General features: G+C 41.5%; 1 protein-coding gene across 1 annotated transcript in view; it reads left to right on the plus strand.

Annotated features, from left to right (window-relative positions):
- Window positions 1-21,030, plus strand: part of Tfap2d (transcription factor AP-2 delta) — a 52,717-nt gene that overhangs the window by 1,805 nt on the left and 29,882 nt on the right. The window contains exons 3-5 of the mRNA XM_005369560.2: window positions 3,220-3,280; window positions 13,165-13,330; window positions 13,508-13,626. Coding sequence (XP_005369617.1) covers window positions 3,220-3,280; window positions 13,165-13,330; window positions 13,508-13,626 — 346 coding nt within the window. The remainder of the gene's footprint in view (window positions 1-3,219; window positions 3,281-13,164; window positions 13,331-13,507; window positions 13,627-21,030) is intronic.

Here is a 21,030-nt window from a genome sequence, read left to right on the forward strand (position 1 = left end):
CCCAAAACACAATTTAGGGAAAGGCATCAAATTACAGGAGGACTGTGCCCACTGCGTTCCTCTCATTGGATCAATAGCTGCAGCCCCTACCTGGGGCCAGTCATCAAAAGTCAGCTATGAATCTACATTTCTGACCCTGAGAGGATAGGTGTGTGAGGTCAGTGGAGCTGCGTTTGAATCCAGCGGTGTCAGAGCAAGACTCTAAAAGCTGACGGCCCGCTAATGATATCCTCATTTTCCATAATTTACAGGGTGTATTTTCATATTTCCAGAGTTGGCCTAGACAGAACCTGTAGTGGAATTTCATGATGCATTGAGGGAGTCAGGCTGTTCTTAAAAAGTTGTTAGAACAACAAGCTTGAGCAAAAGTTTCACAAACAAATTAGATTGCTGTGTCCAGTAAGGAATCACAAATAAAAGTGTCAAAAGTCAGCCCCAATAACATAATTTGCAGGATGCACTTGGCCAGAGTGTAGTTGTATTTCTTTCTGCCTGAGCATTCCCAAGCTGGTAGCCCAGCAGCATGCTTTATTTCTTTATCCTTTCTCTTCAGGTCACTCCATATTACGTAAGATGCAACCCGTTATTCTGTCTGAAATGAAATAAAGGAAGCAAGACAAATAGAGAAAAAGAGCTGGAAGGAAAAAAAAAAGGAAGGAACAGGGATGGGAGGAAGAAAGGGGAAAAGAGTAGAAATGAATTCAAACACCGCAGAGGCCACCACTTAAGCAAGTCTCCTCCTTTCTTAACATGCTTTCCACGTTCGTTGCCAACAATAGAATTTTTAATGAAGTGATGCCATTGTCTTAGACACATTTCAGATCAATAAACCCACAAAGGTCTAGAGTAGGAACCCAAAAAGCTGTACTTTCCTCTAGTGGAGAGCACATCTCCCTCCCTTATTCAGTCTGCACAAAGCCTGCCACCTCCACACACTTCCTGAAGGCCGGGAAGATATTCCAGGAGCACAACTTGGAGACAGAAGAGGGTCTCTTGTTGCGCACAGAATATCTTTCCCCCTCCTCTACCCCTGAGCAAGAGATTAATTTTAAATTAAAGTGAAAGCCCTTACAGTTCCAACAAAGAGCCATAACCACATGATTCATGCACAAGAAAGAAGATTTCACTCCTTAAAGCTTGACTTGCTATACTTAAATTCACAAAATAATTTTATACGCTTAGGGCATTTTCTTACATTTTTCACAAGGATCCCCTTATGTCTCAGGAGGGGAAAAAAATCTGCCATTCAATGCTTAGCTCAACTAAAACCTATTTACTCCTTTTAATAGCCACGTCTGCTGCTGATTTTTTTGTATCTGTACAAATTTTTTTTCTGTGCTAGGCACAAAGCTGGGCATTTTTCAAAAGAGAGGATTAGAACATTTGCAAGCACGGGACAAAGACAGAATCCTGTGCAAAAGGACACCGTAGTTTATCCAATTTTCGACTTAGTGCCATTCAACTGGTCATTTATGCAATGTCATCTGACCAAACAGCATGTTTTACTTATGAGGGGGGAAATTTTGTTAAGTGAAGGGACCAAGATCTGTTTCTTCGGAGAAAATAAACATCTTAGCAATGCGCTTGAGAGTGAGAGGGGAAATTGGTCCCGCTTCTTTGGAGAACTTGGGTGTCCTTTATCTTTTACAGTTTAGATATCTTAAAATCTTCATTTCAGCCTATCTCTTATATATTTATTCTTCCTTTTGTGTTACTTGTGTTGAAATAACATTACTCATACTGAGAAAGAAAACACTTTAAGATACTCAGTGAAAGAGTATGGTGTGCGATGCCTGCACACATGCACGGTCATAAAAACTTCTCTATGTGTATGTAAGTGCATATATTGTAATGTATATGAAGACTAGGAGGAGATTATAACTCTATAATGTTATTCTGCTCCTCCTGATGTACTTAGCCGAGCGGAAAAGAAAGAACCATAGCTACATTTCAGAGAAGAAATGAAGAGGGAGCGTGTGGGGAAACCCATCTCTCTCCTTTTATTTCTTCCTTTTAAAAACATTCATCAGCATATGCCTCATTTCAAATGCAACAAATGTAAATATACTTTTCCCTGCACAGAATTTTAAGTGGAAGTCCAATGGTTTCGAGGGCAGTCTAAGTCTGCCTAACAGATGCAAACGGTCTTGTGGCTTCAGTTCCATCTTTGAGTGCCCTAAAAAGATTTGCTATGGCCAACAAAGGAAACTGTCACACCTTTTCCCATCACCGCTTTAATTTATGCTCAGTCTCCAAGTTTTTTTTTCATATTGATTTGATAATCACTTTAAGGCAGAACATTTAAAATAAGAAAGAGCTGGTGAGTAGGTTGAAAAGGGGGGTCTTACGGGCCTGCCTCAATATGGTGAAAATGGGGAGGCAAAAGGGAGCCAGGGCTGTAAAGGTTGTTTTGTAAAGTGGGTTTTTATTATGCACCGACTCTCTCCGCATTTACTTAACTCTTCACGGGCTGTTGGGTAGGTTAACACCCTTCAAGGCCTCTTTCATGTCCAATACCTCGTTTGTTTGTAAAGGAAAATGAGCTTTTAACACATTTTGATTCAGAAGGGGGGGAAAGACAGACAGAGAGAGAAATTTTTATTTTTCTTAATAAAAAATCAGCAAGTCCTTTCTAGTTTTCCAGTTCAAATGATCACTCTGGGAGCACCCTAAAAGCTTGGAGCTCTGCAGAGAGTGAACCTGAAGGTGTTTCCTCCAGGAGGCCCATTTTGGATAGGATTGTTTGGTGCTCCTGCTTTGGGAGAAAACAGAATCCTGAGAAGATGCTCTAAACCCTCTATGTGAAATATTTCCCCTGAACCTCCGAAAAAAAAAAAAGCCCCTCACAATTTCAGACTTGACACATAAGCTATAATTTTCTTCACCAGAAAAAAAGTGAGCATGCGCTGCTTGTGTGTATGCCCTGTCCCTTCTCGGGGACTGAAAGGACTTCCTGTTCTTTTAGGTCCAAATGAAAATCTCTTAAAACCTCTGAAGTGTGATATTGGGGAGTGATGCACAATGCGTACCTTAAGATGGATAAAAGTTGTAGATTGTAGTTTCTATTCAAATATTTTCCTTAAAATGTGTTTGCTCACTGATGCCTTCCATGGTCTCCTGACATAGAGGTCAGGAATAGGCTAGTCTAAAATATTGTACCTGCATAGTGGTCATGTCTACCATATCTGAATGCTCCTATTTCCTTTTTCTCTTATGAAGGGTTCTGTGGAAGCCCAGTGTGGGATTGTTCTCAACGGCCAAGGGGGAGTGATAAGAAGAGGTGAGTGGAAATAACTTGACCTCAGTTTCTTTGTTTTGAAGATCTAGGGAGACTTGCAAACATCAGGTTCTTTGTGTGCTGATTAAGAAACAAACAAACAAACAAAGAGTTATTGCAGATCCACACAGGCATAGGTACATTAAAAATACCCCTTTCTTCCACCAACCCCCCTCAGTGCTGGGCAAACCCCAAGTCTCATAGCCCCAAATCTATTCCTCCCCACAGAATGCTGACAGAATTGAAGTTGGGGAGAAAATGGCTGGGATTAAAAACAGAAGTTTTCACACTTCTTTCCCTTTCAGTGGCACTACATCCTGGAGCAAGATTTCTGGTTTCTTTTAGACCTAATGTGCCAGCCACTTGCCTTAGTGTTTGGGGTGACGGTGTTAGTGATGGGCCTTGAGGGAGTCTGTGAAAGGCTATATCATTGAGGCTTTCTGGGAGGCTAATGAGTCTCCAATATTGTAGCTGCCTTATTTATTTAATTTTTTTTGGAGCGTCCAGAAGATTTCTTTTATTACGGGAGGGTGGGAGGAGGAGGTAGTGTTAAGTGCACTGGATAAAGCTTTCTTGTTCCCATCTGTTGAGGAAAACTTCTGAATCCAGAGTTACCCATGGCATTGGAAAGGGGGGTGAAGCGAGAGGAGAGAGCTGTTGCTTTCTGCCAAGGCACTGAAGGGGGCTGTATCTCAGATGGTCCATTTTGACAAAAGGTTTTGAACTATGACATTCACAGGGCCTCAAGGCAGTGCAGATTTTGCTGGCTTCCCTGCTTAACTGTACCATGAGCCTCTGAAGTTTATTTTCCTAGCATGCCCAGTAACCCGAGGAGCACAGGAGGCAAGAGGGACCAGCTGTTGTCCCAACTTCATACGAATTAATAAGATGTGGCCTATTCACCAAGACTAATTCCTGCTTCAGGGCCACAGTTGTTTCTGGTAACCAAACCACAAAACTTCTGATGGTACCAAATAGAGGTCCTTTAGTCTCTCTCCATTTCTCTCAAAAATAGTCAAATAATTTGTTTTTTTTTTCTTTTCTGAGGGAGTAGTGTACTCTTCAAAAGCAATGGAAGTTTTGTGTTTGCATGTAGATCTCATAACCCAGCATCCACTATAAACACCAGAAGAAAAAAAGAGGATCCTTTTCTTTGGGAATTTGGCTGTTCCAAAGAGTGTGTGCTTGGAATTTATGTTGAATTTGCAAAAAAATTGCTCAAGTCTGTTGTTGCACACTTTTGAGATTTTATAATTTTTTAGAGTATGAATATCACTTCTTATAGATATTTAGAAGGAACAATATTAAACTTTCCATTCAGGCCTGTATTCAGCCATACTGGAATTTAAAAAAAAAGAGAAAGAGACAAGTTTCTGAATATTAAATATATCTGTTCATAACTGTAACACAAGTAAAATATATACACAGTGAAAGAGAGGTTCAGTAAGTCTTGCTGATTGGGGTCTGTTGGGAAGGAAAGAACACTAAGAACACTAAAGGTGAAGCCAAGCGCTCAGGGCGCACAGACACCGTGGTGCTGAAGGACAGCGCCACTAATTAGGAAGGAGGCCGGCTGCTAGGCGAGCCGAGCTTTCCGCGGCGGTGCGTACATTCTGCTCCGCACTTGTTAAAGTACCTCCCCCAACGGCTTGACTATCACATCCAAATGATTGTAGCATAACTGACAGGATGAATTCCAGGCAGTGAGTTGGAGCCGTAGATGCTGTGGAATCAATAGTTTCCTGGGAGAGTAGGAACACCTTCCTTTCTTCTGGCCATTCAAAAGGTGCCTAAGAGATGGAAGTGCGCTCTTCCCTTAGCACGGCTGCAGAAGCGAAGCTCCTTGTGTGATGTTGTCTTGTTTTCTTTTTGTACCGTTCAGTGCCTATTTGTTTCACCTTTTAAAATCCTTCTCTTAGTCTGCTAATTAAAGCCAAACATTAATTGGGTAAGAGAAAAGATGGCATAGGAGTTAGACAACAATAAAATCTGTGGTCCCCACCTTTGAGAAATTCGGACTCTGGCATCTGGCTACTTTTTCCCACTCCCGGGTCTTACAGGACAGGAGCAATCTCGGCTCTGGAGAGGAGAGTGTGGGTGTGGTGTGTGAGTGTGAATTGATTAGGTGGGTGACTCTGTAGCTCTATCAGCATTCATCATTTCCAAGTGGATAGCAAGCACTTTTCTATTTTCAAAGCACTGGCAAAATCCCCTTAGGTCAAAACACCTAAGAAACCCCTTCTCTCTTCATTGGCGTGGTGAGACACGCACACCGCAGATCTCCTAATATCGATAACTGAGGTAATAAAAAATAGAACACCTAAATCATTAAGTCAGCTACTCCCTTCCCATCCCTCCTATGGTAACAATGTCTGTGAGTCACAGACTGGTCTCCCTTAAAATCTTTGTGCTCCCCATTTTCTCCCACAAATCTCTATGACCCTGAAGCCTGCAAAATTTCTACTACCCTGCGGACCTGTAAATGTCATAGTTCTGCCTTGAGGAAAGATATCTGCCTAATGGCCTAACCTGAGGAGGGTAGAAAGAAGTTGGCCTGGTTTGCAGAGGGTGGAGGGATGAGAGTTCATTCACTAAATCTGTAGTAAAGAACAAAATGTCATTTCTCAGGCTAACTTTGTTAAGCGTCGGTTACATTTTTCCTTCTTGTAAACCAAGGTCTGATAGCCAAAATATAACGTGGGCAGACCAGGGTGGTGGCAGTGAGGTAATTACCACCTAGATAAAATATTTGCGGCCGCCTCGGAGGCCCAGCTCCCTGCGCGCTCACTCCCGGTTAATGGTGTGCGCGATTTTGCCCGCAGCTCCGCCGCTCCGACCATCAGAACCAATAATCTTTACTTTAGCCTGCACTCGCGTATCGATAGCTTCTTTCGCCCCAGGCGTTGGCTTTGATATGTTAATATTTCTGAGTAACAAATTCTGCAGAGATCATATTAATGTTGTTCGTACAGAGTGGAGCTTTGCCTTCGTTGAATATTCAGACAGTGGGTTTCAAAAGGCATCTCTTGAAGGAAAGGGGCTTCTATTTACAGGACTCGCCTATGTTTTTAATCATTAAAAAAAAGGAAGAAGGAAAGCCCACTCTTTTTTTTTTTCCTGGTGACTCTTCAGAAGCATCCTCATGGCCCCTCCCTTTTGTCAGACACCCAGACCTTTTATTTCTCTCTGAGCATTTAATAACGCAGTGTTGATGAGGACCACGACGGTGGCGAAGCTAATCATGAATGGACTCCGAATGGAATCACGATATGGGAATCAGCTGGATAAAGGGGCTCTGGTCTTCACACACGAGTTAGAGATGAGAAGACTCAGGCTTCCTGTATGAGGGTGGATAGTAGTGACTCTTTGGCCCTGATCTCTTTTGTGAAATCGGGATGGCAAACTTAAAAAAAAAACAAAAAAAGAGGGGGGTATGAAAAAAGTGTAGAGGGGCAGCGCCCTTGTTTCGCTTTCTGATCATCTTGCCTTGCAGCCCCAGGCTAATTTCAGAAGCTTAAATACTGCTGTAGCCTCTGGGCCACGGAGAGAGAACCCAACGGCCACTTGCAGGGAGGAGCGCTTTCCCGATTGCCCTTGGCTACACAAAATACAAACTACTTTGAATCAAAACATTTGGGGGAATTAATATGATTTGAACTCTGCACGTTTTAAGGGAGTATCAGATCGCAGAGGTGACTAGCTCGCCAAGGCTGAGACGTTTACACCACGGTGCAAACGTTGTCCAATCTGATTTAATTCTTTTTCAAAATAAGTCTTTTCCGCAAAAGCAGCCTTAGCTTCAACCGCCCTGTCTACCAATAATGGGTAGGACAGAACTGACACTTTCTGTTTTTTGTTGCCCTCGCAGCAACTGGCCTGCTCCTTCTCAGGAGGACACGTGCCTTGCTTTGTTTTTTTCAGGACTCTTCCAGGGCCTGATATGGACCTTGGGAAGGCGGAGTCCTAGTGGTAGCTCCCAGCAATTTCTAGAAGGGGCGAAGCAGAAGGTCCGCGTGTAGCTTAATCTTTCTTCCTTTGTCAGCCTGCCATCAGAGAGCGACTACTCCCGAATCTCTTGCAGTTAGGTGACTCAAACTCAACCCTTTGGTTCTGCAACCTCTGTAAATGAAAATAGAGCAAGTGGCACACTGGAAACGCCACTCGCGCTCTCTTAAGACTAAAATGAACGTACTTAAGACTGGAAATTCTATCCGAAAAGCATACCAAAAAGCTTCTACCAAAGCATGTAGAAGCATGGTTTGCTGGACAGTTGTTTTTCATGAGGAAAGAAGTACTTTGCCCTTTTTTGTTTGTTTGTTTGTTATTGTTGTTGTTGTTGTTTTTATTTTCCCCTGCTCAGAAAATCACCACCGTCCAAAGCATGTTACATTTTGGGAACTCGGAACTGATCCCTGAGCACAAACCAGCAAGGCAGCAGTTACCTATCTGGTACCCAGTTCCTTTTCTTTTGTTCTGCTGGGACCTGGTGCGGGCTCCCGCAGGAAGCAGCAGCGACCTGGTGCAACTACACCTGCAAAAGCGCGTCCCTCCATCAGGACAGTCCGATTCGTTGCTGTCACACTATCAAAGGCTTGTGTGAAGGCAACTAAGTCCCCACCTCTTTGCTGTTTGATCACAATTAATATCTGCTGCCGTGGGGGGGGGGATCTCACGGGCGGGGTTAGAGCGTCGGTAAAGGGAGACAGGCTAGAGGGGGAAAACAGCCCAGAAAGATTCTACCCCACCTGTCGGACAAGAGAACCTCGCGGAAATGAAAGCCGCAAAACAAACAGGCACAGGAAACTCTTGTAACCGCTTACACATTTTTAATGTGTCAAAAAAAAAAAAAATAAAAGAGCGATCACTGGAGATGAAGAAGGGGAGGAAAAAAATCCCTACCGTTTGTATTTCTTTCATTTGAATTGTAAACATCTGTTTGGCTGTAAGGCGAACAGAACATCTATTTCGCTCCTAAGATTTGGTCTAATTATGTCAACACCAATGTTCCGGGGGAGTGGGGCGGTGCTGAGGTGCGGCGGCTTTGCGGGCTGTGCGCAGTGGGGCCTAGCGAGCTGAAGCAGGCGAGAAAGTATTGATCACACCTGCAGAGGCGCCAGGGGGCCTCTTGGCACAACTGAGTTTGTTCTTAGGGGTGGGTGGGGCACGAAGAGTCAGCAGTCGCTCAGATGCCACTCCCCTTTGCTCTGCTCCACACGTCTGGGGTAAGAAGATACTTTTAGCGCTTGGCTTTTCATTAGGTCGCAGTACAAACAACGGGTAAATGAGTATCCAGCTTTATAGCTGTGATGTGGTAGCTGGTGCTGGGTACCATTACTCAGGCTGCTGAGTACGCTGTCCATTTCCTGTGACATGTCATCAGCCATAGGGGGAAGAAGAATAGGTGCAAACACCTTCAGTTTTCAAGTAGACTAATTAAGAAGGAATTGGTCTCCAAGCGAGTGTGCCAAGTTCCTATTTGTCACCAGTCCCCCACTCCCACCCCAACCCATAGTCTGAGGGCAGAAAGATAGATTCCCCCAGCCTAATCAAGAGAAGTGCAGTTCCAGGCTTCTTCAAGATATTCAGGATCTATCAGGGTATGAAGGACAGTCTAAACCTATGTTGTTCTGTGTCAGGTATAGTAATAACTACAGATTTGGCTAACTTCTCTTTGTAGCTTTGGCAGAATTGTATATGGCATGCCCTAGACAAGTGATCTTGAGTAGACAAGTCTTAACTTCTTACATAGCTACTTATTAAAATTTGCAGATTTGCAAGAAATAGGATGTTGCTCCAAATTTGCAAACACTGACCTCCGTAGAAGTATTGCTTCTCCATGCACTATGAGTGCTGGAGGGGTGAACCCCTGAGAAGTTCTGCATAGCCTATTTGACTCTGTCATCCACAACTGGAATGACAAAGAGAAAATGAGTGACACCCAACATCTGTAAGAGCTGAGGAGCCTCAGAGACACCGCAAGGACCTTGAGTGGCCAACACAGAATGAGCAACGCTAGTAGCCCGGCAAGGTCCAATTCTAATTGTCCTCTGGATTCTCATTGTTGACAGTCTCCGTTCCCTTAGCTATGTTCTACCATGTCACTACCTTCATTCCAAATGCAAAACCCTGGCTATCATGCCTTTGTTTTTTTTTTTTTCTCTGCCCTCCTGCAAAGTAACCCACTGGGAAGAAAGATATCAGGTTCCCCAAGTTGATGTAAACTCTACAAGTTGCCCAATCTTTAGCCAGAATAAGAGAGTTCCCCAAGGCTGCAACGATGCCCCCGTATCAAAGCCACAGAAATTCCCTTTAAAGATTCCATGACATAAAAAATAAAAGAGTCTAGAGTTGATGGATAATCCTGAATACAAAATAAATCCTTGAGGCAATTTGGGTGTGCATAAAGTATATTCTTAACATGCAGCCTGTGTAACTTACCTAACACAGGCCTATGTTAGCATAAACCAGAAGCCCAACCTGGATGGAGGAGCAGAAGAAGCTCTCAGGGCCTTCAAGATGGCTAGGTAGTCCTCCCAGAGAACAGCCTACTTTCAACTAAGCCAAAAGGTGATAGATTTTGAATGTAAGAAAACTAGACTTAACTCCTTTTTCAAAAAAAATGTGACTATTTTCTCTCTAAATTGGGTTTCTAACAGACTACTAAGGACAGGAAAAGCCTAAAATTGTGTGGTTCCAGTTTCAATCAGATAGAAGAAAGGGGGAAAAACTCATGTAAATACTCAGACAGTTCTTTTTCTTTGGTAAAATACTGAGTGCGATATTAATTGTTAAGATCTGTGTCTGCTTCTGATTCATTGTGATCATTGTGATTCATTGTGATCACAGCTAGAGTCCTCCTTTTGGAAGAGTGGATGGATATTGTATATACACATTTTTTATTGACTTTTGATATTTCCTTCACACGTAATTCCTCAAGGAATCAGAATCATGATTCTGGTTTACTGGAATTACCTTTTCAGTTCATTTCAGCTTTGGAAAAGTCACTTTCCTTTCTTTTTAAGGGTATCTCTTAAGTACACAGTGCAAGAATAAATGAAAATTAATGAGTAAAAACAGCCATGGCCCCAAGAATCTGTGGAATTTCTTTTTGAAATTACTACTATTACTTTTTGAAATTGCGTAGAAATTCCAAGTGGGAAAGAATTAGCAAATTTGTGTGCTTCTATATGCTGACGAAAATGGTTTTCAGACTCTTCTCATTTGACTCCAAGAAAAGAATTTAGTTGACGGACCTTCTGATCTCCCAGACTTTAAAACCTAGGTCTTGTTTCCAGAAAATGGTAAGAGGAATTTTTTGGAATATACAACAGATTTTGCCAGAATTCCTTGACATTCTATTCTCCCTCTCTTTTGTATTGTCAAAACGATGGGCCATATAAACTGGTTCAGAATTATTAAGGGAGAAAACCTTGATCATTAGCAATTTCAAAGCTAACTTGGGGAGGAGGTTACTTACTGAAGCCTAGGCAACTTCTCAGTGACAATACTACTGAAAGAAGGATGTCACATCCCCCGGCAACCACTACTTGGAAATAGTTCTTTAGAGACCTTATGAGCCTCTCCCTTACCCAACGCTTCAGTAAATAATGCCCCACCAATGCTTATGTAAACAGCCATAATAAAATATTAAATTCAAGGGGAATCTCTCTCTCTCTCTCTCTCCTTTTCCCTCTCTCTCTCCCCTTGTCTCTCTCACACACAGTGGGGGGATTCAGTGTGAAGGATGATGAGAGAAAGTAATGGGAGCTAAAATAACTAAAATTATTTATGAACATTTATAAAACTGTCAAAGAAAAAAATATTTGGGTGGTGGTGACACACACCTTCAATCCCAACACTTGAGAGGCAGAAGCAGGCAGGTCTTTGAGTTCAAGGCCAGCCTGGTCTACAGAATGGCTACACAGGCAACAAAATAATAAATAAATAAATTTTAAAGAGAAATATGAGTAATTGTAAAACAGCTAGAAAGAATTCCAAACATCATAGGGTTGGAAATATTTTAATATTCTCACTTCCAGGTAAGGATTCCTTTACATATTTTCATGTCCTCCCAGGTTCTTTAGGTGACAAGACCAAGGAACATCCCTGAGTCTAAATATCAGAGGTTCCTTGCTGTAACTGCTCATCTGTATTTCTTAGTAAAAGAAGATAGGGAGGGGCTGCTTGGAGGCAAGGCCTAAATTCTAGTACAGTACTTTTTCTTTCTTTCTTTCTTTCTTTCTTTCTTTCTTTCTTTCTTTTTTTGGTTTTTCGAGACAGGGTTTCTCTGTAGCTTTGGTGCCCATCCCGGAACTAGCTCTTGTATTTCTTAAGCATTAATGGGTATGAACAGCGTCTTTCTTCCTTCAAAACCAAGATTCTGAATGAGGACTAATGGGATCTAAGATCCCACACTCATGACTAGCTTCTTCCTAAGAAGCTAAAGTAGATCACCTTCTTACTAAACCAATTTTGAGCAACAATCTTCTGTCTTTTTCTTTTTCTAATCACTTATTCTTTCCTTCTTTTCCTTTGTAATCCCCTTTTCTGAAAGTGTAGCTTACATTTACCTACAACTACAGCAAGAAAATTCTCAGAAAAAAAATCTGAGAAGGGCTCAAGAGGTGGCTCAACTATTAAGAGCACTAACTGCTCTTTCAGAGGACCTGGATTCATTTTTCATCATCCACATCAGGCAATTTACAACTACCAGTGGTTCTGGTTCCAGGGCATCTGACACCTTCATCTGGCCACACACACACACACACACACACACACACACACACACAGAGAGAGAGAGAGAGAGAGAGAGAGAGAGAGAGAGAGAGACGTTGTAGGAATTTTTTAAAAAGAAAATCTAGTTTTGAATTACAATTGGCCTCAGAGGTCTGGGCACATATGAAGGAAGCTTTACATCCCAAGTTCATACGCCCATTATCTTAGCAGGATGAACGTTGGCTGGGGATTTTTGCAGTAAGTTAGCAATTGGGCATCAAGAAACTGTAACTAGTATTGCTCACCCATGAGTATCCAAGTCTCTTCTTAGCCAGTGGGAACTGTCTGAGGTTAGAGAATAGAGTATCCTGCTTCTGCAGGAATGTGAGGCTCAAGAGAATCTATCGAACTTGAAGATAGATATTCCTGTTCTAGGAAATCCATCACGGTAAAATTATTTGGTGATGTTCTTAATGGTTATCATTTCCCTGCACCCTAACGGCAGTGATGAAGCAACCATCATAACGATAATAACAGACATATTTAATGTAGGTAACTAGCTAACACTGTGTCTTACCCTGTGTTTGTCTACCTATGCTGGCTGACCAGGAAGACTGAAGCATTGTGTACAAATTTGACTGTATTGTCAACTGTATCTATTGGAAATTTCTGGTGACAGGCAGATGATTTTTAGTGTACATGGGGATTGGTGTCTTTAGCTGGTGGACAGATGAGGGAAGGAAGAAGATAACTTGCAAACATTTTGGAAAAGAAAAGAATGCATCAAACGTTTTATCCCATTCTGTATGTGTGCACAATCACACATAACTGTGAATCAGTAGGAACAACTTTTGTGAGGTTAACTCTTGGATTTGGGGGCAGTAAAGTGCTGATGTGTCTCTTGATGTAATAATGTCAAAATTAACACTGTAGAGGCAACCTGTGTTGTAGGGGGTGATAATTTTGTCTAGAATTACAATGTTACACACAGATTCATTTTCTGTATGATATACAAAACCCTAATTAGTTCTTAGCAGGGTATCTTTGGAGTAGCCTGACGTGATGTATATGGTGGATAGACACAGCTGTTGCGTGTATCTCTTGATTCTAGCTGCCTCTTACAAAGCTCTCTTCTTTTGCTATCACTAACATGTACATTTTCCCCTCCCAAGGTGGCACCTGTGTGGTCAACCCCACAGACTTGTTTTGCTCAGTTCCTGGTCGATTGTCCCTTCTCAGTTCTACTTCTAAATACAAGGTGACCATTGCCGAGGTAAAGAGGCGTCTCTCGCCACCTGAGTGCCTCAATGCTTCACTCCTGGGAGGCATTCTGAGGAGGTAAGATGAAGCTGTTTCCTGCCACTGTGTCTCTGCTAATTGAACCGATACCACTCTCGAGCCTCCTGTCTTTTTATACCCCATCCACTGTGGTATCTTCCCCATGAGAGCTAGTCATCTCAGAATTTCTTCCAAGTTTTAACTAACCAAACGGAATTTGCATTTGATTCTGGACAGAGCAAAATCCAAGAATGGTGGCCGCTGCCTAAGAGAGAAACTGGATAGGCTTGGCCTAAACCTGCCAGCTGGAAGACGGAAAGCAGCCAATGTCACCCTCCTCACTTCCTTGGTTGAAGGTATGACTTTCATGTTCTCAAAGAAATAATGAAACACTGGTCTCGGTGGTACTTCAAGCCTTGGTTTTTGTTATTGCTTTACTGCAGTTCTTTTAAGGGTAATAGTCAGTGGTAATAGGGGAACTTTCTGATTGATCTTGACAGTGATTGACTTTGCCTTAATAGAAAATATAGCTAATTCATGGGGTATCAATTGACTTACTAACTTGACAATCATAGGGAAGATAGAAGAAGGCACTGGAAGGTGTATAATACTTCAAGTATTCCTCAGATAACAGCAACATGGCCATGGTCTTCTCATCTCTTTATTAGCTTAGAGTTTGAATAAATCTAGTTTAATCCATTGTTACTCAGTACAAGAGCCACAGGATAAACAACTTTGTAAGGTTGGTAATGTTAGCAGGCTTGAAAGCATATTGCATTAGACATTATGGGCATTTTTACAGGGTCTCACTATAGTAACCCTAAATGGCCTGTAACTTCCAGACATCTGTCTGCCTCTGCCTCTCAAATGCTGGGATTAAACATGTAGGCCACCATACCCAGAAGTTTGTAGATTCTTAAAGCACATTGAAGTTGATGCTTCTGTGAAGGGGTACATTGAGTCAGGGAGACCATGAGGTTAAGAAGTACACAAGGAAGTGGTAATGAACTGCCAAGAGTTACTTTTTCCCTCATGTTTTCCTTCATCTCTCCTGACAAGACTAACCTGCACATTTTCATGCAATTCTTTTATAAGTAGTAGCTGTAGGGAGCATTAGGTTTTGGGGGTTTTGAATGCCAGAGGAACGCTCCTTCAAAATCCAGAATAGTGTCTGAAATACAAACAGTGGACGGCTTCCTGTCCTGGCCAAGTGTTTTAAGAACACGGCCTTGTGACTTTTGTTGCATCAGTTAGCTTATGGATGTGATGCTGGGGGGAGAGTTATGTGAAAGGCCTACGTTATCGCATTGACCTTTCTCGTCTTATACATTGTAACATGTGTTTATGTGCAGCATGAAGGATTTTTTTGACATTAGTCAGACATCGAGCACACGTTAGTAGCCTAGCTTGGGAGACTAGCAGGTGGCCAGCTTGTGTTATATAATAAATTCCGGAATGCCTATGGCTACTGAGCAAAATGCTGTTAACAACAATGACAACAAAACCAAACCAATCAAACAAACAAAAAAAAAACTGAAAGGAAAGCATATTGATTGCATTCTTAACATTGGTCTTTACAAAAAAAAATAGCTTTGTTTAATCCATTATCAATAGCTGTCTTTGTTTTTGTTTGATTAGTTGGTTTTGGTTTCGTTTGGTTCGGTTTGGCATTTTAAGACAAAGTCTCACTGGTTTGGAAAGAGTAGCCTCAAACTCACATCAATCCTCCTGTCTCGACCTCCTGAGCAATAAGATTTTAGGTATCTACCAGTAAGCCTAGCTTCATAACAGTTTTCTTTGCTCCCTGACCCACTCAATGGTAGCAACAACGACAATCACAACAGTAAGATCTTTGGCAGCAAGCATTTCATGCTAATCAAAGTTACTCTGAGAGGTTGGTCATTGCTGACTGTAAATGTGAATGCAGAAGTGATCCAAATTTTAGGCTTTTTGGTATTTTGTCTTTTTATTTTCCCCTAAAGCTGAGGACCCAAACCAGGGCCTTGCTCTTGCTAGGCAAGCACTCCACCACTGAACTGAATCCCCAACCCCAACTTTTTGAATTCTATTATGATACTTAAAAGTTTGACATTCTGAATTCTTTGTGCTTAGAATTTCATGTCAGAGATTGTCAAGTAGTATTTAAGTATTTTAAAATCTGAAACCAGGGGTCTGAGCATTGTGGATAAAGGGTGGTAGACCGGTACTATGTCCTGAATCTTGTTTTGTGTTTGCTGTTGCTGGGAACTGATCTGTGTCAGAGACATCTTACTTATTATCCAAATGCATGTATTGGCAAGGGTAGGACAAGGTTACAAGAACATGACTAAAAAGGAGATAGTTTCTTGCTCGTTTTAAGTAAATATATTTTTAAAAATTATTGTAGGATTTGGTTTTTTTTTTTTATTTTTTTAGACAGGATTTCTCTGTTTCTTTGGAGCCTGTCCTGGAACTAGCTCTTGTAGACTAGGCTAACCTCTAACTCACAGAGATCCGCCTGCCTCTCCCTCCTGAGTGCTGGGATTAAAGGCATGCGCCACCACCGCCAGGCAAAAATTATTGTAGTTTTTTAAAGGTAAAGAAAGTAGATGTAATAGCAGAAATTCGGGACTCATATAAATGGTAGACTATGAATAATTCATTCCCCCATAAGAAATTCTAAAGCTATTTCCTTAACATCTAAAAACTGTCTATTAGCTTTTATTAATGTTTTAAGTTTTATTTATTTTTAATTCATGTGTATGTATGACAGTCTTTTGTGAATGGATATTTATGTACCATGTGTATGAATGGTACCCACTGAGGTTATGAGAGGGCACTGAATTCCCTAGGACTGGAGCTCCAGACACTTGTGAGTCACAGTTGTGAGTGCTGAAAATCAAACCTGGGTACTCTGGAAGAGCAGCCAGTTCTCTTAACTGTTGGGCCACCTCTTCAGCCTCTCTGTCAGATTTCTTTACACCCTGTAATCGTGTGGAAAAGATCATGCTATTTTTTTTCAACCATTGTTATGCACTTCTTTGTCTCCAGTATTTCCTACTTTATCCATGCATGCATACTTTTAAGAAATTCATTTTTAGTCTACGTGCATTGGTGTTTTGCCATGACTGTCGGGTCCCCTGGAACTGGAATTACAAACAGTTGTCATCTGCCATGTGGAATTGAACCCAGGTCCTCTGGAAGAGCATTCAGTGATCTTAACCACCGAGTCATCTCTCCAGTTTCCCATCCATGCATCTTAATGAACAGGAACTAACCACTTGGGTCCTTTTAAAGATCGCTTAACACCATGCTTTAAACTCTTACACACAACAGCCAAGATGAGATTAGGAGTTTTTCAAACATCTCTGTGACCCAGACCATGCGTGACAGTCAGCCCTCATAGTTTGGTATATTTGAACACAAACAAGGCAAGATCTTGTTCCCATTTCACTCATACATTTTTATCTTTGTAGATTTAAATACACAACTAAGGATTAAGCACATCTTCTAACATTTCTATTATGAGCTTTTGGTCTTCATTTCTCCTTCTTATTTATACTACTCTCAATTTCCATTTGTCCATTTCAGTATCTAGAGTAAAAGAGCTCTTATCAGCCTCTCAATCAAATCAAATCAAATCAAATCAAATCAAAGTTGTTTAATCAAGTGGGCTTGTCCTCCTGAAGAGACACTGAAATAATTTCAGCGCCTTCTCTCTCTAGAAAACATGCAAGGCACTTGGCCATGGCGTTTCTGTTGTGGTTTTTGACATTTTTGCTCTGTGCTTATTAGCTTATTACAGGCTGGTTACATCAGTTTGCCCTGCAGCTCACACTATAATAGCCTCTGCGGAGTTAGTTGTTCAAATGTGCAGGAGGATTCTGTGATTTAGGCCCTGCTGTCCATCACCTTTTTCTTGCGTGCAGCTTCCTACAGCCCTCAGCACTTGGGGTGGGAGGGAAGTTCTGTTCACCAGGGTGGAATGGTTGGTGGGTCAGTCTTGCTGCTTCTGCCGAACTTCATGTCGCTTTGCCAGGCAACCTCCAGGGCTCCAAAACGCCACTCATTTAAGTTGTTGCATAGAAATGCTTAAAATGGCAGTTGTGACGGAGGCCAAGTTCTCACTTGACTTCTCCCTCTTCCTCTTCATCTTCCCGCTCTCCCACCTTTCTCAACAGTGTGGAGGAGAATCAGCAAAAGAAATGTTTTATACCCAAATACTGCATGTGATTTCCCTTCACTCGGTTAGTTGGAACTCCTATTACTGTTACCGTCTTCTTCAGCTTCAAATATGTACATTTCCAAGCCCACTCTGCTTCCTACTTCATGGGAACTAGTGTGCCACCTGCAAAATCTGTTAATCCTTAGGGCTCGTTCCTTGACCTTCTAAGAAGAGTATCACATTTGAAACTGGTATTGAACTTGAAATGGCTGGTTAACCTGTCTGTACTCCATGTTTCTCACTTATAAACAAAGACCATAGTATCTAACACAGATGGGGGGGGTGCTAGTTGTTACACCTGATATTGCTGCCTCCTGTGTTCAGCAGCCTAATACAGCGGCAGCTTGCTTTTCCCTGGCTGCAGTCAGACATGTTCCTCATTAGTAGTCTTTCTGTGTCTCACAGTCTCATCAGGGACCAAAAACCAGAGTTCTTTTCTGTCTGTAATTGCACACATCTGTGGGTCCCAAGAATCTTGTTCATACAGCTTGAAGTGGGTAAAGGACCAGAACTAATCATCACACCCCCTTTTGCTCTTTTCTCTATGAAAATCCGTTACTTGATCGAACCTGAATGTAGGGTGAGCTTTGGGCTGTGCTGGAAATTGTTGCCTCTCTCTGAGCAGAGACTTCTCTGCAGTAGCTCAAGAATATATGAAGAAAAGAACTGAGTAGCTAAGGGTTGGTAACAGGGCTAGGCAGATAGAGATGCCTGCCACCAAGACTTACCAGTGACCTGAGTTTACTCGCCTGACTTGCAGATGTATGCTGTGTCACGTGCATCCTCAACCCTCCCTCGGAAAATAAAAAATTCAAAATGTAACTTCTTCATTAAAATTATGTTCTCAAAAAGATAATGTTTTGATACTCTCACACCATATACGCACAACACTGTATTTTATGGCTTTTGTATAATTAATGATATTAAAATCAATTAAACATTTGGTGCCAGGCTGGCACAGAAAAACACCTAAAGCTAATTAATTATTACACTCTAGTTTTCTTTTACCTAAACCTCAAAACAAGTTCAGAGTGTGGTTTCTGGGACCAATGAGCCTGTTTGGACTCATGTCTACCTATCGCTTACTACAGGGAGGTGCATCAGTTACTGCTGGAAGTGTTCTTATCTGTGATGCAGCATTGGTAGCAGCATCGTACTCAAGAGGTGGTGGTGAAGATTCAGCACAATACGTACAAACCCCTGAGCATGATGAGAAGCCCAAAGGCAGCGCTCAGGATGTCTTAGTAATCACTATTCTCAAACAAGAAAACTAAAGTGAGGAGATTAACTGTTCTGTATAGGATTATACAGTTGGAGACCACAGGGAGAAGAGCCCAGTTCTTCAGCTTTGCAAACGCTAAGTCTGTTTTCCGTTCTGATTTGTTTTTGTTGCATAGTGAACTGCCACAGATTTGAGTCTTCACTTGAATGAAAGAACAGGCTGGAGGCTACAGTCTGTTTTATTTTTTTACCTTGTATAGCACCCCTGCCATCCCTGTGAACTCTAAGTAGGCATTCCCACCTCTTTTCTACCACTACCAACTATAAGTTTGTAAAATCTTGATAACTCTTCTGCCACTTAATTCTCCAAAGTTCTTCTAATTTGTAGTAATCGATAACATTGTTAAAAAGTTACCAACAAAATTTACAAAACTCTTCCACTAAAAACATAATAGATTTGTATCTTTAAAATAAGTGAAAAGTGTGTGTGTGCGTGCGTGTGTGTGTGTGTGTGTGTGTGTTTGCTCAGGTATAGAAAGTTCAGAGAATAACCCCATGGTGGTCCTCACTTTCCACCTTGTTTATCCTGGTTAATAAACTCCCAGATATTCTCCTTTCTTTACCATCCATCTTGCTGTAAAGTGCAGGAATAACAGAAAGGGACTACATCATTGCCTTTATTTTTGTTCTGGGTATCGAAACACAGGTCTTTTCTTTTGCACAGCAATTGCTTTAGCAGCCGAGGCATTGCATCAACCTATTAGAAATGATCTTATCATTGATATTCAGTCTACTGTGTCTCTAATATAAACTCGTATGTCTGCATTTCTAGCAATAAAGAAAACATAACTTACACAGCAGAAAATGTTCTCTTGTAGCAAGAGAGCTGGCAAGTGGAGTCACTAAGTGTTGGAGTCCATGATATTTTTTTTTCCTTCGGAGAGAACTATTGTCAATTCTTTGTGGCTTGAAGAGAAGAAACCAAACCAAACCAAAAAAAGCAAAATAAAGACCCTTAGAATCGTGATTCCTCTGTCTTAATGATACCATTTGTTTAATCCATGCTCAACCCTGGGAGTTTAGGAGTTTCCTCCACACAGCCATCAGTAACAGGGGCTTATTTTGTTAAACAAGGCTAAAGGGCTAACCTGGAATGATCATGGCATGTGTGTGTATGTCTAAATGGGCCATCACCCTCCAAACAGCTCCTTCCCAGGCCTTCCAGACATCACATCCTCATCAGTCACAATCACCTGCGTAATGTGGAAAGCAAAGCTGCGACACCTCTGCTGGTGCTCACTTTAGTTATACAACCGCCGGGAAGAACAGGAAGCAGGGGACCCCAGTTTTCCCTTTCTGCAGAGAGAGAAGCTGACACTGTCATGTCTTTGGGGGCATGGTTTTGCATTTCAAAAGCTAACAGTGGAATTGACCTCAATATATTTAATTATCAGAACTTATGGTTGTTACGCATTCTAAGGCCTCTTTGGGTTTTTTTTTTCTTCTCCCTTCAGACCAATGAGAATTACAGATAAATTTCTCCTTAGCGCAAAAAGGTTCCTAAGAAGTAGATTCTGCTTTGATACCTGATAATTAGGTAATGTTAAATATTGTTATGTAATATCTGAGGTCTCTTTCTTCAGGTTTCAGTAAATGGCCTCAGCGAGTCTGTCTGTCCTGTAGGATACCATGGACACTCATACACCACTTGGAGATTATCTCCTTAAACGCTCTACTTCCTTGCTACTCCACAGATTTCTCTTCTTACTCCTCTTCATTTTACCTTTTGATCCATTTTGTGGGGAGGGAAGTTATTTGTTTACTGAGGCAGAAGTTACGGGAGGCTACACAATTTAGTCTCCACTTGAAAACGTGCTCAAGGGGTCCGTATACTCCTCTTCCTCCTGACAGAGAACCCGAGGGTACGGGTGAGTCTGTTGGCCTCAGTCTTTGGTCCATTGTTCATTCCTCACCCTCATACTTAGCAGGCTTTGCTGAAGAATGTGCATCTTTACACCGTTTTACAGCTTCTTTCTTCACTCTTTCAAACAACTTGCTTTCCAAAGACTGTGGCTCAGCGGATAAACTGTTCAAAGACTTAATTTCAGAATTTTTTTCTATTCCTTACATTTTTTTTTTGAAAGTCATCTGCCTTTAATCAAATCATAGATTATACAGAATTAACGAAGTCTTAAAATTATCTTTGTTTAATATACAAGGGAATTCTTTAGTTCAAAATGAACGAAATCTTTCTAAGGGGGTAGAGAATGATTCTGTTCCTTTATGAATGTATTTTTAAACAAACAACACATGAAAATAGTATAAAGTCTAAATG

Source organism: Microtus ochrogaster, unplaced genomic scaffold (assembly GCF_000317375.1).
Source record: "Microtus ochrogaster isolate Prairie Vole_2 unplaced genomic scaffold, MicOch1.0 UNK52, whole genome shotgun sequence".
In the NCBI taxonomy this organism is placed as follows: Eukaryota; Metazoa; Chordata; class Mammalia; order Rodentia; family Cricetidae; genus Microtus; species Microtus ochrogaster.